The sequence below is a fragment of the Schistocerca piceifrons genome, chromosome 8 (genome assembly GCF_021461385.2).
Source record: "Schistocerca piceifrons isolate TAMUIC-IGC-003096 chromosome 8, iqSchPice1.1, whole genome shotgun sequence".
Classification (NCBI taxonomy): Eukaryota; Metazoa; Arthropoda; class Insecta; order Orthoptera; family Acrididae; genus Schistocerca; species Schistocerca piceifrons.
Genome location: NC_060145.1, coordinates 243,558,688 through 243,571,813, shown reverse-complemented (window position 1 = coordinate 243,571,813; position 13,126 = coordinate 243,558,688). Strand labels below are relative to the sequence as shown.

Genomic DNA, 13,126 nt, shown 5'->3' with positions numbered 1-13,126 from the left:
TGTTCAATAGCTTTGTTTCCCATTATGAATATACATTTTAAAGGTTGAGAGCCCTGGAACACCACCTACTTGATTTTACTTGTCGAAATACTTGTTGCTTTGCCACTACGTGTAGTTCATATAATGCTCTTTGTTGTCGGCAACTGAAATCATGTTATCAGCAAACATAAAGCGTTTTCAACAATTTCTTTCCTTGAATCTGTCCTCTATATGGCTCTGAGCACTATGGGACGTAACTTCTGAGGTCATAAGTCCCCTAGAACGTAGGACTACTTAAACCTAACTAACCTAAGGACATCACACACATCCATACCCGAGGCAGGATTCGAACCTGCGACCGTAGCGGTCGCGCGATTCCAGACTGTTGGGCCTAGAAACGCTCGGCCACTCCGGCCGGCTGTCCTCTATATCAGATTTCATAATGCGTTGATACCATTCCCTCACAATATCGTCAACATGTAAATTAAAAAGTACCGATGGAATGCACCCTGGTCTGAATTCTTTATTAATATTTCCTTGGGACCTATTTGCAGATTCTAGCTATAAATTGATCTTTGATCTATTTCGGATAGCTTCAATGAGATGTAGTGGTGTTGTAAGTAGGCTGTTTATGTTTTCTTTATGTAAGTAGGCTGTTTAGGTTTTTTTATTGGTAACGCCACCTCTGTATGAAAATCACTGGCTGTGCTGTGTGCAGTCTGTGGCTGCTTTGCATTGATGTAATACTCGCCATTGTAGTGTTAGGCAGCTGGCTGTGAACCTCTCTTTTTCCATAACACTCCAAAGTTTTCCTCTGGGCACACTGCAAAAGGCTTTAACATAGTCTGCAAAGATTTTAAATTATTTACTCTTCTTTTTTATGTGTTTTATTTTAATGAGAAAATATAGTTTTAGCAGGCCTTCCTTTCCTAACACCAGTTTATTCTCCGAATAATGTGATACTTACCATGTTTCTCATTCTCTTTACTGCTATTGACACAAGTATTTTGTATTACGTATTTAAGCGACTTAATCCTCTAATTTCCATTGTTATTGATGCTCTTCTGAAAATAAGAATTACTGTTGGTTTCTTCTATTACATCAGTAATTTTCTTTGCTGTGAGCACTGATTTACAAAATATAGAGCCTGTGCTAGCTTCTTACGGTAGGTATTTGCAAAGTTCTCTATTCAGATTGTCAGTTTCTTGAGGTCTTGGGATTTTCCAGCTTAGTAAGGTCTCTTGAAATTTCTTAAAATCTTTTTTCTCAATTTCCGCAAGACATAGCTTCATTTCTTCTACTTCCTCATTCTCCTTTTATTCCGATCGCCGATTTTTACACAACATTTTTTTCCATTTGTTATTAAATGATGTTATTGTTAAACATCTCCCGAATATCCAGGTAAACTCGTGAATCCGTCTGCTCTAGTAAAATTTATTTTCTGTTCGTGGTGAATTTAAATTTACAAAGTTTCTAGAAGTTTTTCCATTCTGATTAACTGCAGATTCTCCGTTTATTCCGATTAGGTCTTTACAGGGCTGTTTTCCTGTTCTAGAATTTATATCTCCTCGTGTGACAATAGTCTTTCTTATTGAGGAATCAATGACACTTTACAGACTCTTCTAAAATTTATCAGATTCACTCTCTCTTCTTCCTTGTGGGTCATAGGCTAATGTAGTACTCTTATATCCTGAAGCTATTTTAAATATGTGTGTTAAAATTCTTTCATTTACCCAGCCCTAAGATGTCACCCCGCTTATTCCGCGCTTATGGTTCACAGTAATGAAGTGATAATTTTTGAAGTGACTGGGCTGTGTGCCACTCGATGCTGAATCTGCCGATGAGGTTGTGCTGTATTTAATGCAAATGGATGATGATGATGACGTGACTCGCTTGCGTGGTGGAAACGTAACTAAGTCTTAATCTCAAGTTAGCCGTTTTTGCGAAAAGAGTGTTTTGTGTACCAGCCTCAAATCCAGACAGTGAAAGAAGTTTCAGGGTGGCAGGGAACCTTATCTCGGAAAGACGAAGGAGACTGGATCCGGAACGAGTCGATGGTATTCTAGGAATTCGTTGCAATTACAATGCTAACAAAAAATAGTAAGGATTTCTGATTTTTAGATGGTAACTTAAATATGTAAGTTTGAACCAATAAAGCAAATGACGTTATGTAGAAATATAATTTTTTCACTCTGAGACCGACCATCATTACAGAAGGTGGTACTTCCTTAAGTTTTCTTTGAAAATTTTAGCCGCTTCAGAATTTTGTAGTTGTCTACAGCAAGCTCTTTTGTCTTGTGGGTCATACTGAGGTCGCAATTATACGCTGCCATACAGGGACATACGCCTACAGCGTAACTAAATGGATCTCAGGATAGTTCCATCAACGGGGACGCGGGGATGGGTGGCTGGGAAGGGGATGGGGGGAGGGGGGGAGGGAAGGGCAGAGTAAAGCAAACCTACGGACACAGCAGAGCGGGGAGCAGGACAGGCGCGGCGGCCTTCGTCATCATCCGCAAACGGCGCCTCTTTCGACCGCAGCGTGGCCTCCCACCAACGACAGAGGTGTGAAATAATTGTAGAATTCGTTATTATCTTTGTCGATATTCGATTTTCGAGGGTTTATCTGCTGTGCTTGTCGTCTTTGTATATGGAAGACGACAATCTGTGCAGGTATCGGTGATTCTTAATATTGCCGTTCATTTCTTAAAAGGATTTCCCCACGTTCGTCGGTGAAGAACTGCTGAACAACTGCGGAATATTCACAGTTGTTTGCAAGCCATTATTAATAATTTTGTAATTATAATTTTGTGCCTACCCCTAATTTTGAATTAGTTTTACTATCTTAAAACTTGCATGTGTACTGGTGCTCCAAGATCACCAGTTAAAGTCAAAGGCTTACAAAAACCGTTGTATCAGATTACTACAGAGAAGTAAAAACAAGTTCAGTTTACCAAAAGGTCTATTCGTACCGAATCACAAATAAGTAAAACGTGTAGCAGTGCATGTTCTTAATTTTATAAAACGTAGGAATCTTTCCACAATATTAATGGATTTCTCTTACTACAAGCACCGGCAGGACAGGACGATTGCTCAGGTGCGAAATTCAGATGCCTGGTTGTTCATTCCTGGAACCATAAATTGGCAGACGGTACACAGCAGTGATAGAGATTGTATGCTCGCATTATGTTTTGCAAATTACCGTGCTTGCTGTTACTTAAGCAGAAATATTCGTTGTTGCTATTTTCCACCTCCATTGTCGTGATACTTTAGCTCTTCGATTTAACGTTTGAAGGCAGAATACTTTAATTATCCTTGCATCTGACGCGTGGCAGGATTATCTGATCCCTGGCAGTAGGACTGTAAAAAAGTGAACAGCCGACTAATAATGGGGCATTACCTTGAGCAATTTCAAACAAGTTTCGGGCACAGCTCATGGAGATGACTAGCGCGGCCTTTTGCGGCCTACCGGTGAGTGGGGGACGATGCCCTCCAAGGACCTTATATATTACGGCGTGCGCGTCGGAGGGCACTAGTTCTTCAGGCACCTACAGCAGAAATGGCCGTCATCAAGGTGAGGCACCGGGATGTATTCTGGTCCTAGTGTAATAATTGTTACTAATAAAACCTGTCCGCTACTGTTGGTGTCATAAAGGCCTGAACACAGGCCTGCCATTTGGCGTTTCATTGGACTGGTAGACCTGTAACACAATTTACATACTCCATTAGCAAATTTTTACAAGTAAAAGTTATCATAGCAGGGCAAGTTGGTTTTTATTAACTTCTTTTTAAATTTTTTGTGACTTGTCGAAGAAATTTTACTGAGCGAATAGCAGAATATTGCTAGAAACTCTGCGTCAGCTTCATTATGTAACTGTCAAATAATTCCCGCTATAGTTAATGAAAAGAATAAAATAGGTTTCATACGTAGGTCATAAATATAATAAGCGGACAACTTTCTGAGTAGAGAGATCCATTAATGAAATCTAGAGGGTTCAGTCTAATGTTCATCATGTAAGTAAAAGACGCATTAATACACAACAAGCAGTACTAGGACTTTTAGCAGATGTATGTCAATATACGGAATCAACATATGAAATTGTAAATAACAAGTGTAATCAAACTGGTATCACGAAAATTCTGTCTCTGTTAATAACAACAGCAGCCTTAATTCTCACAGTACCGACAATATTTTATGCCTAGACATTGAGGAGAATTTACTTTTGTGAAAAATAAATAAATAATTAAGTAAACACTTTTGAGAAATGGCGAAATGATTCTGTTAAGTCACTTATTTTGTGCTTTCTCAAGTCTTGGAGACAAACTACTCCATTTACTCATTTTTGTATTTTGTGTCATTACAAGTTGTAGACAGAAACTGGCATCCTGCTGTTTTTACTGCCACTGCTGTCTTGTGGAACTGTATTGTGTAGTAACCTACATTTCGTTGCAAGAAATTTGTAGTGAGGGTAATATCCTGTATTCACGCTGGATCATATTCTGTCATCTCATCATAGTGTGAACAATATATTCCCATTAGAAACTCGTTTTAAACAATTGATCAGAATTTAATTTAGCGTAGACATTCATGGGCTATACTACTTTCAAAACCTTTGGTGGCTTATTTAGTAACAGACAACTACTTTCAATCCAGAAATTTTTTTATGGAATGTGTAATTTCATTCATACTATTACTATTCTTATTATTTAATGGATTTCTCCTATTTCACGATACGGCTTTCATAAGGTCAGTTTGAGCAACACGTTATCAGTATCCTGAGTGTTAACCGAGAACCCCCGTACTGTTCTGCAGGTGTTCTGCACAAGTGTGATCTGCAGTCGCCATTACAGTGAAAGGAGCAGAGTTTGTTCTTGTAGACTCTTCACAGTTTGTTTTGAGAAAATTCCCCTCTTGAAATTTATACTGGGACAACGTAGACATATATAAATTCCTACATGGCTTTTACGTCGTCTGACATATACCTATATTTATTCATGTCCTGAATTTAGGTTATCTGCAGATTATGGGTTGCACTTAACGATGTTTATGAAAAATAGTTATTATTGGTACCAGACCATTCGCTACAAAACTATGTCACTAATATGCAACCACTGTTAGTTCCGTTGATTTCAATGAATGCTCAGTGGCCAGGTGGGTTAATGTCAGACTGCCAATCCTCAGGATTCTAACTTCTGCAGAGCCTAGAATTTTTGGTGCCACTTGTCACTTTTTTCACCTCCGGGAACAATTTTTTTTACAATGAAAAGCGTCAAGAAGTACAGTGGCTCGGTGTTAACGTCAAATTGTACGTGCCTCCGTAATTGGCCACGTAAGTAGTTTCAAAGGTCGAATGAAAGCAATGTCATGCAACTTCAAAAATGACCCTATGTAGTAAAGCTCTCCGGTGCTGAAACAAATCTTTGTATTGCGGATAACTGGTTTTTCTGGCCTGTACATATAGCTCTGCTCTAGAATATGTTTCATATGACTCGGTCTCTGAATAGGAGCGGCGAATAATTAATGAGTTCATACACAGTCTGATCGAAAGTGTTCGGACACCTATTAGTAGAAATTAATATTGTGTGTGAGCCTTTCGCCTTCAAGACGGCTTCAACTCCGATGGGGACACTTTTAACGGTGTCTTTCAGTGTCTGTGGAAGTATGTCAGGCCATAATTCCCGAAGTGTCGAAACCAGAGAAGGTAAAGATGGTGGACGATGCTATTTCGAGTGAAATCGAAGTCATAACTCGCTCAGGTCGGGACTCTTGCAGACCAGTCCATTTGAGGAACATTACTGTGCACGACCTTTGGCACACAGATACTACTTTTTGGCAGGAAGCATTGTGATACCGACAAAAATAATCATTGTCTTCGAACTATTTCTCTCGTGCAGGCGATACACAATACTGTAAGAAGTGTTCATATTCTTCAGCACTTAGCGTTGTCAAAGCGCAACTAGGAAACCACACCCTAAAGACTAGAAAGCCTCCATCGGGTTACCCAAACTCGTCTGTACTTCGCTGTTAGCAGTACACATAATGGCAGGTAACATTCACCATACATTCGCAAAATACAAATGCTTCCATCGGACTGCCGCAGGATGTAGCGTGATTCATCTCTCCAGATCACTTGTTTCCACTCATTCACTATCCAGTGGCGTCGTTCTTCGCACCACCTCACGTTCACATAGCACTGACTACAGATTTCCGGGGCCGTTTGAAAATCTGCTCGAGCACTCTACTCCACTTTTTTAAATCCCTGTGCGGAAGCATTGTGCCAGATGGACTGCTCGTAGCGTTTTGGAACTCAGGGGTGAGCCTTTCCACTGACTTTATGTGATTTTTTACAACCAACTCTGCAATTCTCGACGTCAGCAACACCTTGTCCAGCTTTACAGGCGTGACATACAATGAAGAGCCCAAGTTCGAAGTAACTGAGGTCTCCCGTACGACGTATTCTGGTTACTGTTCCTATACAGACAAGACAGTACTCCACTCCCACTCCCTCATTTTATGACGGCGGATTCCTCTCTAGGCATATCTAGTGGACAAATACGCTATAAATAGGGATGTCGCGGCATTTGTGATTAGACAGTGTATGTCCGATCAGTTTCATGTGCACTGGCATTTTGATTTGTGATCTAGCTACAGCGCTAGTACTATAGATAGTACGAGCTGCAAACGGTGCGTACGTAGTCTTGTCTGTGACTGACGGGAGGCTGCTCTCAATGCCTGCCCAACACCGATGGCTCGTATGTTGTGCCAGTGAGTGGCAGGTCCAGTGTGCTCTGCCGGTCCTATGCAGCGTGCATTTTCGTAGATATTTTTCTAACAATGTTTTTTTTAATCGGTATGTACTTTTTACCTTTTACTAGGTGAAACATGGGCTGACCTTAGCATAAGGAAACAGATGTTTCTGACTACTGACTGTAATGGATATGGCGTCTTCGCCTTTGAATCTGTTACATTCCTCCGCCCTTGAAGTTGCCGATCATCAAGCGTTACCTGTCGGGGTTTTCCTTCCCTTATCTACCTTTTGTTCGACATGTGTTTGACTGTTTGAGTACTATACATTTCTGGAATTCATTCCCATAAGTGCCTACTAGGGACACCCTCGATGCAGGGCTAACAGCCAACAAGCAGTTATTATTATCAGTGTCATTATCATAAGTGGAAAATAGCTACACAACTAGCTGTCTGAAGAACAAGGAACGATGGCAAATGTCGAAATATTACTTATTGTGTGTGTGTACAGTGCACTAGGGGGAATACATTATTAAAGTTCTAGGTGATTTGTAGATATACAGGATCAAAAACGTAGCACAGATAGTTATTACCTCCAGCAGTAAAGGATCTGAACTGGAAGGAACTCGAGTCGAAATCAGATGAGATGACAGACTTGCTGCTTCCACTCAACCGTAGCACATGAAGACTGGCTTCGTGCCTAGCTTGTCTGCAGCCCCTGACCAACCTGCGACCAGATATCTCCAATGGGTGTGAGACCTGGAGAATGTAACAACTAGAGCAACGGTCACGAATTCCCTGTATCGATATAGGTCGCGACAGTAAGGGCGACTTGCGAAGGAGTGAGTTGCTGGTCCCATATGACGATGACGGGTGCCTTCTAGCAACGTTCGGAGAACCGGAAAGTCTGACTACTCTTGTGTCCAGTGTTGTTGTGAACACTTCTACCATATTTCAGGGTCTGTGTTGCTTCGATGGACTCTGCAATGTCCTTCAGACATGCATGCATGCATGCGTGTCTGATGGACGTTGCACAGTATGTCTACATAGAAACAACACAGGTACTATAATATGGTATTTCATGCCCAAAAATAAGGCCGCAGCTTTAATCACACGTCTCTCCCCTCACAGGATTCACAGTACGTGTACGGGTATAGACTGTAGACAACACGGCGACACATGGAAATCTGGGTCTGTCTGGGAAGCGCGCTCGGGTATTCGAAGCGAAGGCCTGTTAGATGTAACGTGACGTATGCACGTTATCGAGACTTTCTTGCACAGGGTGTGATCCCTGCTCTGGAACTGCGCAACTGTGTGGAAACCACTCTTCTCGTAAAAGATAGGACAACACCGTATATAGTTCGCCCACGAACGTGTTATCTCCAGAGGTCTTCCCGATGTATGACCTGCAAGAATCACCTGATCTGAATCCATGTGACTTTTAACTCTGAGGATATCTAGGAGAATGCGTTTACCTGGGACAAGTTCCGTACCTACATCATCTGAAGAATAATATACAGGAAAATGCTGTTCAGAGAAGTGCTCCAAAAAACTGCTGATCATGTCGTTTTACGGGTGTAGAATCTCGTCGTCGACTCCGGTGCTCATACTGAACAACCTGTGTAGGCGGCGATTAACAGCAAAATCAATATTATGACATTCTCACTTGTTTGACCTCCTCTGCCCACGACCCGTTCCTAATTCATTACGTTTGGAAACATTTCTATTTGTCTTTCATTTATTCACAGCGCCAGATTTCTACCTGGTGCCCAAAATTGGAACTATTTTTTTCCAGGGTAAATCGGTTGCGCATCAGCATATTAGGATATCTACCATGTTTCGCCGGCATACGATAATTACAGCCCATGCTGGACTTCTTTAATTATAGACAGCTGGTAGATTACTTTTTTTATGTAATGGTCCTCATCTAGTTTTATTCCTTTTTTATTTTACGTTTTCTCTTTCCACTTTGTATCATGTCGTTTAAAAGTAAACTGAATAAAGTTGTGGAAAGACGGCAAAACTTGTTTAACTTCTCGGTGAATTATAATGCTATTCTTACTTCTCTTGTTTTATGTTTTTATTATAAATTTAATTTCATTCGATAAATTTTTATTTCCCATATCAAGTATTGCATAATCCTGCTTTCTTGTGATGTTGAGTATCAATATGTATCTAAGTTAAGTGTTGCTATTAGTGTATAAATTCATCTGTAAATGGTCAGCATTCAGCTATATTTCGACCACGTATCGTAGTAACATGTTACGTCATACATCGCACAACTGATCCAAGGGAAGCTTAGTGATCTACGTTACTCTACATCAGTTAATTTTTCACAGATTGCTAATGTCATCGGGCATTCTTCAGTTTCAGATAGCTTCTACACCCACTGAAATGTTCTCATCTACATCACTACACTTTTTGGATTTATCATCCTACACGCCATTTACATGTCGATCGATTGAGGTCTCATTCACTGACTAATGTGTCACTGGACAGAAGTTTGACGAGGTTTGGGGTATCACATTTTTGATAATCAATGTCGCTTTTCGTAACTCGAGCTTGTAGATTTTTCTTCAAATGTTTTCTGTAATTCTGTCGTCGGGAGGAGTGGGAACAAAGAGTAAAATTGGTTTGCAAGAACTCGAACAGAGAGTCACCTGTCGCCACACTTGCTGACACGAGACCGATTGTCCCTACCAGCACATCCATGAATAGCTATAGTTGAGGGAGTAATGGAATCGAGTGTTGATTGCTGTCAGAAGACTACTTCTGATGTGACAGGATGATCACAGAAAGCCAGTTCCTAAATGTGGTTTTCTTAGAGATATCTATCACTTGGCGCATGGCTCTTGTAGCGATATGGCGAAATGCATTAAAACTCTCGTATGATGAGTAACCACAGGTTCTTTTGTTTTCTTCTTGTATATCGAATAACCCCATATCTGCTTTCCCTTTGGACAAATTGTTTGCCGGCTACGAGAGCGGAAGAGGTTCATCGCCTTCATGTTCGAGACCTAACGCTTTCAATTAACATGCAGTACCAGACGCAAGATCTCCAATGGCTTCAAACGAGGTTTCGGCTCAGCTTCCCCTCGCAGACGAGTAAATAAAGGCTGAGAAAATCTCGGTAAATACAAGGAAGAAAAATGAAATTGGAAGGACGATTCTTGGTGACCAAGGAAAATGTACGTTAACAAGACCAGAAGAAAATTGAACCCTGTCTGTCAATACGAATTTAGTGTCTCATCCACGAGCTCACTCGGGAGCGGTACTGGAATTGTGAAGAAGTGAGAATTTTCCACTGAGCAGTACGGCATAACCAACATATGTATAAAATTTCATGTACAGAGTATTTCACAATTCTACTACAGGCTTGTAGAAGTTGTAGAGGTGACTTCGTAGGCAAAGTTTTGATAAAGAAAACATCTCCAGAAATGTTCCACTTGCATGTAAAATAATCTGAGGACAGAATAATTTTCACATCTCACACTTAAACATACGCACGTAGGGAGACAATGGGCCCCGAGGTGAGACCTATACAGTTTCCATGCTGACACTGTGATAAAATGCACTTATTTCATTCTACACCTAGAAATTCACGTCTGTGTTAGTTGTGCCCTTGTCTACCATGACACTGCTGAATTTTTATTAAGGAATCTTTCACGCGTTTGCCGCGTGGGATTAGCCGAGCGGTTTAAGGCGCTGCAGTCATGGACTGTCCGGCTGGTCCCGGCGGAGGTTCGAGTCCTTCCTCGGACATGGGTGTGTGTGTTTGTCCTTAGGATAATTTAGGTTAAATGGTGTGTAAGCTTAGGGACTGATGACCTTAGCAGTTAAGTCCCATAAGATTTCATACACATTTAAACATTTTGAACTTCCACGCGTTTTTATTTTCACATTGCTGTGTGTATCATGAAATTCTGTAACCTGGATATGATATTCAGCATGGTACAACTTGTAACGCTCAGGAAGACGGAATTAGCTAATAGGTAGTAATAAAATGCTTTACTTCCAATAAAAAAAGTATCAGATGGAAAAGAGCTGAAGATTATAGATTAGTGCGTTGAATTTGCATCAACGATTCAATGATATGTGAACGTTTCATTGCCATGATACTTGCAATGGAGAATAATTTATCTCCCAGTTAAGAAATAAATAAATTTGTATATTGGGGTGATGCATAAGGTCGTGGCGTTTTTGTTTGCATGTCGGTATTCCGGTCACTATGGGTTTGTTCAGAGATTGTCATTTTTTTACTTACATTAATTTTGTCGTTTGGAGATAGTGAATGGAGCATTGGCCGCTATAAAATAAAGTGCTAAGTAGAACATTTCCGATATATTCTCCTTTTTGAGACCAATAGAGGGGTGACAGCAGCGGAGGGAGCAAGGAACTATTCCCCGTGTATGAGGATAATGCCACTGACCAGAGCTCGGCAAGAAAATACTTTACTCGTTTTACGGAGGATCGTTTTGACATTAGGGGTTTCCATGTCCAAGAAGAGCTTCGGGTTTGATGAAGATCGTTTGAACGCATTAATCTACAATGATACACGTCAGTATATTCTAGAACTCCCCAAATGTGTTTAATTGCGATCATTCCAGAATCGTGCGATATTTTCGTGCAGTAGTAAAGGTTCACAAATAGTGTGTAAGGATATCGCAGGCTCTAAGCCAAAATGACAAAAGCCAGTGTGAGGCCATATGTTCACCTCTGCTTGCTCGTCATCAGTTGGCTCGTCAACAACACCGACCATTCCTACCCGTACCGTTACTGATGACGAGAACTGGCGCCTTCATGCGACCATAAGGAGAAGAAAGGAATGATTGAGACCCAATAAAACAGCAACTCATGCCCATCCACAAAAGATACAGCGGTACTGGAACAGCGACAGTGTGGTGTATTAAGAATTGCTTTCCCGATATACAGGGTGTTACAAAAAGGTACTGCCAAACTTTCAGGAAACATTCCTCACACACAAAGAAAGAAAATGTTATGTGGACATGTGTCCGGAAACGCTTACTTTTCATGTTAGAGCTCATTTTATTACTTCTCTTCAATCACATTAATCATGGAATGGAAACCACAGCAGCAGAACGTACCAGCGTGACTTCAAACACTTTGTTACAGGAAATGTTCAAAATGTCCTCTGTTAGCGAGGGTACATGCATCCACCCTCCGCCGCATGGAATTCCTGATGCGCTGATGCAGCCCTGGAGAATGGCGTATTGTATCACAGCCGTCCACGATACGAGCACAAAGAGTCTCTACATTTGGTACCGGGGTTGCGTAGACAAGAGCTTTCAAATGCCCCCATAAATGAAAGTCAAGAGGGTTGAGGTCAGGAGAGCGTGGAGGCCATGGAATTGGTCCGCCTCTACCAATCCATAGGTCACCGAATATGTTGTTGAGAAGCATACGAACACTTCGACTGAAATGTGCAGGAGCTCCATCGTTCATGAACCACATGTTGCGTCGTACTTGTAAAGGCACATGTTCTAGCAGCACAGGTAGAGTATCCCGTATGAAATCATGATAACGTGCTCCATTGAGCGTAGGTGGATGCGGATTCTCGTCAGCCCACACATGTTGATTGTGAAAATTTACAATTTGATCACGTTGGAATGAAGCCTCATCCGTAAAGAGAACATTTGCACTGAAATGAGGATTGACACATTGTTGGATGAACCATTCGCAGAAGTGTACCCGTGGAGGCCAATCAGCTGCTGATAGTGCCTGCACACGCTGTACATGGTACGGAAACAACTGTTTCTCCCGTAGCATTCTCCATACAGTGACGTGGTCAACGTTACCTTGTACAGCAGCAACTTCTCTGACGCTGACATTAGGGTTATCGTCAACTGCACGAAGAATTGCCTCGTCCATTGCAGGTGTCCTCGTCGTTCTAGGTCTTCCCCAGTCGCGAGTCATAGGCTGGAATGTTCCGTGCTCCCTAAGACGCCAATCAATTGCTTCGAACGTCTTCCTGTCGGGACACCTTCGTTCTGGAAATCTGTCCCGATACAAACGTACCGCACCAAGGCTATTGCCCCGTGCTAATCCATACATCAAATGGGCATCTGCCAACTCCGCATTTGTAAACATTGCACTGACTGCAAAACCACGTTCGTGATGAACACTAACCTGTTGATGCTACGTACTGATGTGTTTCATGCTAGTACTGTAGAGCAATGAGTCGCATGTCAACACAAGCACCGAAGTCAACATTACCTTCGTTCAATTGGGCCAACTGGCGGTGAATCGAGGAAGTACAGTACATACTGACGAAACTAAAATGATCTCCAACATGGAAATTAAGCGATTCCGGACACATGTCCACATAACATCTTTTCTTTACTTGTGTGTGAGGAATGTTGCCTGAAAGTTTGGCCGTACCTT

General features: G+C 41.5%; 1 protein-coding gene across 1 annotated transcript in view; it reads left to right on the top strand.

The window, feature by feature from the left end:
- The first annotated feature begins 3,528 nt into the window (after nucleotides 1-3,528).
- The window catches only part of LOC124711533 (flexible cuticle protein 12-like), a 29,282-nt gene continuing 19,684 nt past the window's right edge, over nucleotides 3,529-13,126 (top strand). The window contains exon 1 of the mRNA XM_047241662.1: nucleotides 3,529-3,553. Within this exon, the coding sequence (XP_047097618.1) occupies nucleotides 3,539-3,553 (15 nt within the window). The 5' untranslated portion in view covers nucleotides 3,529-3,538. The remainder of the gene's footprint in view (nucleotides 3,554-13,126) is intronic.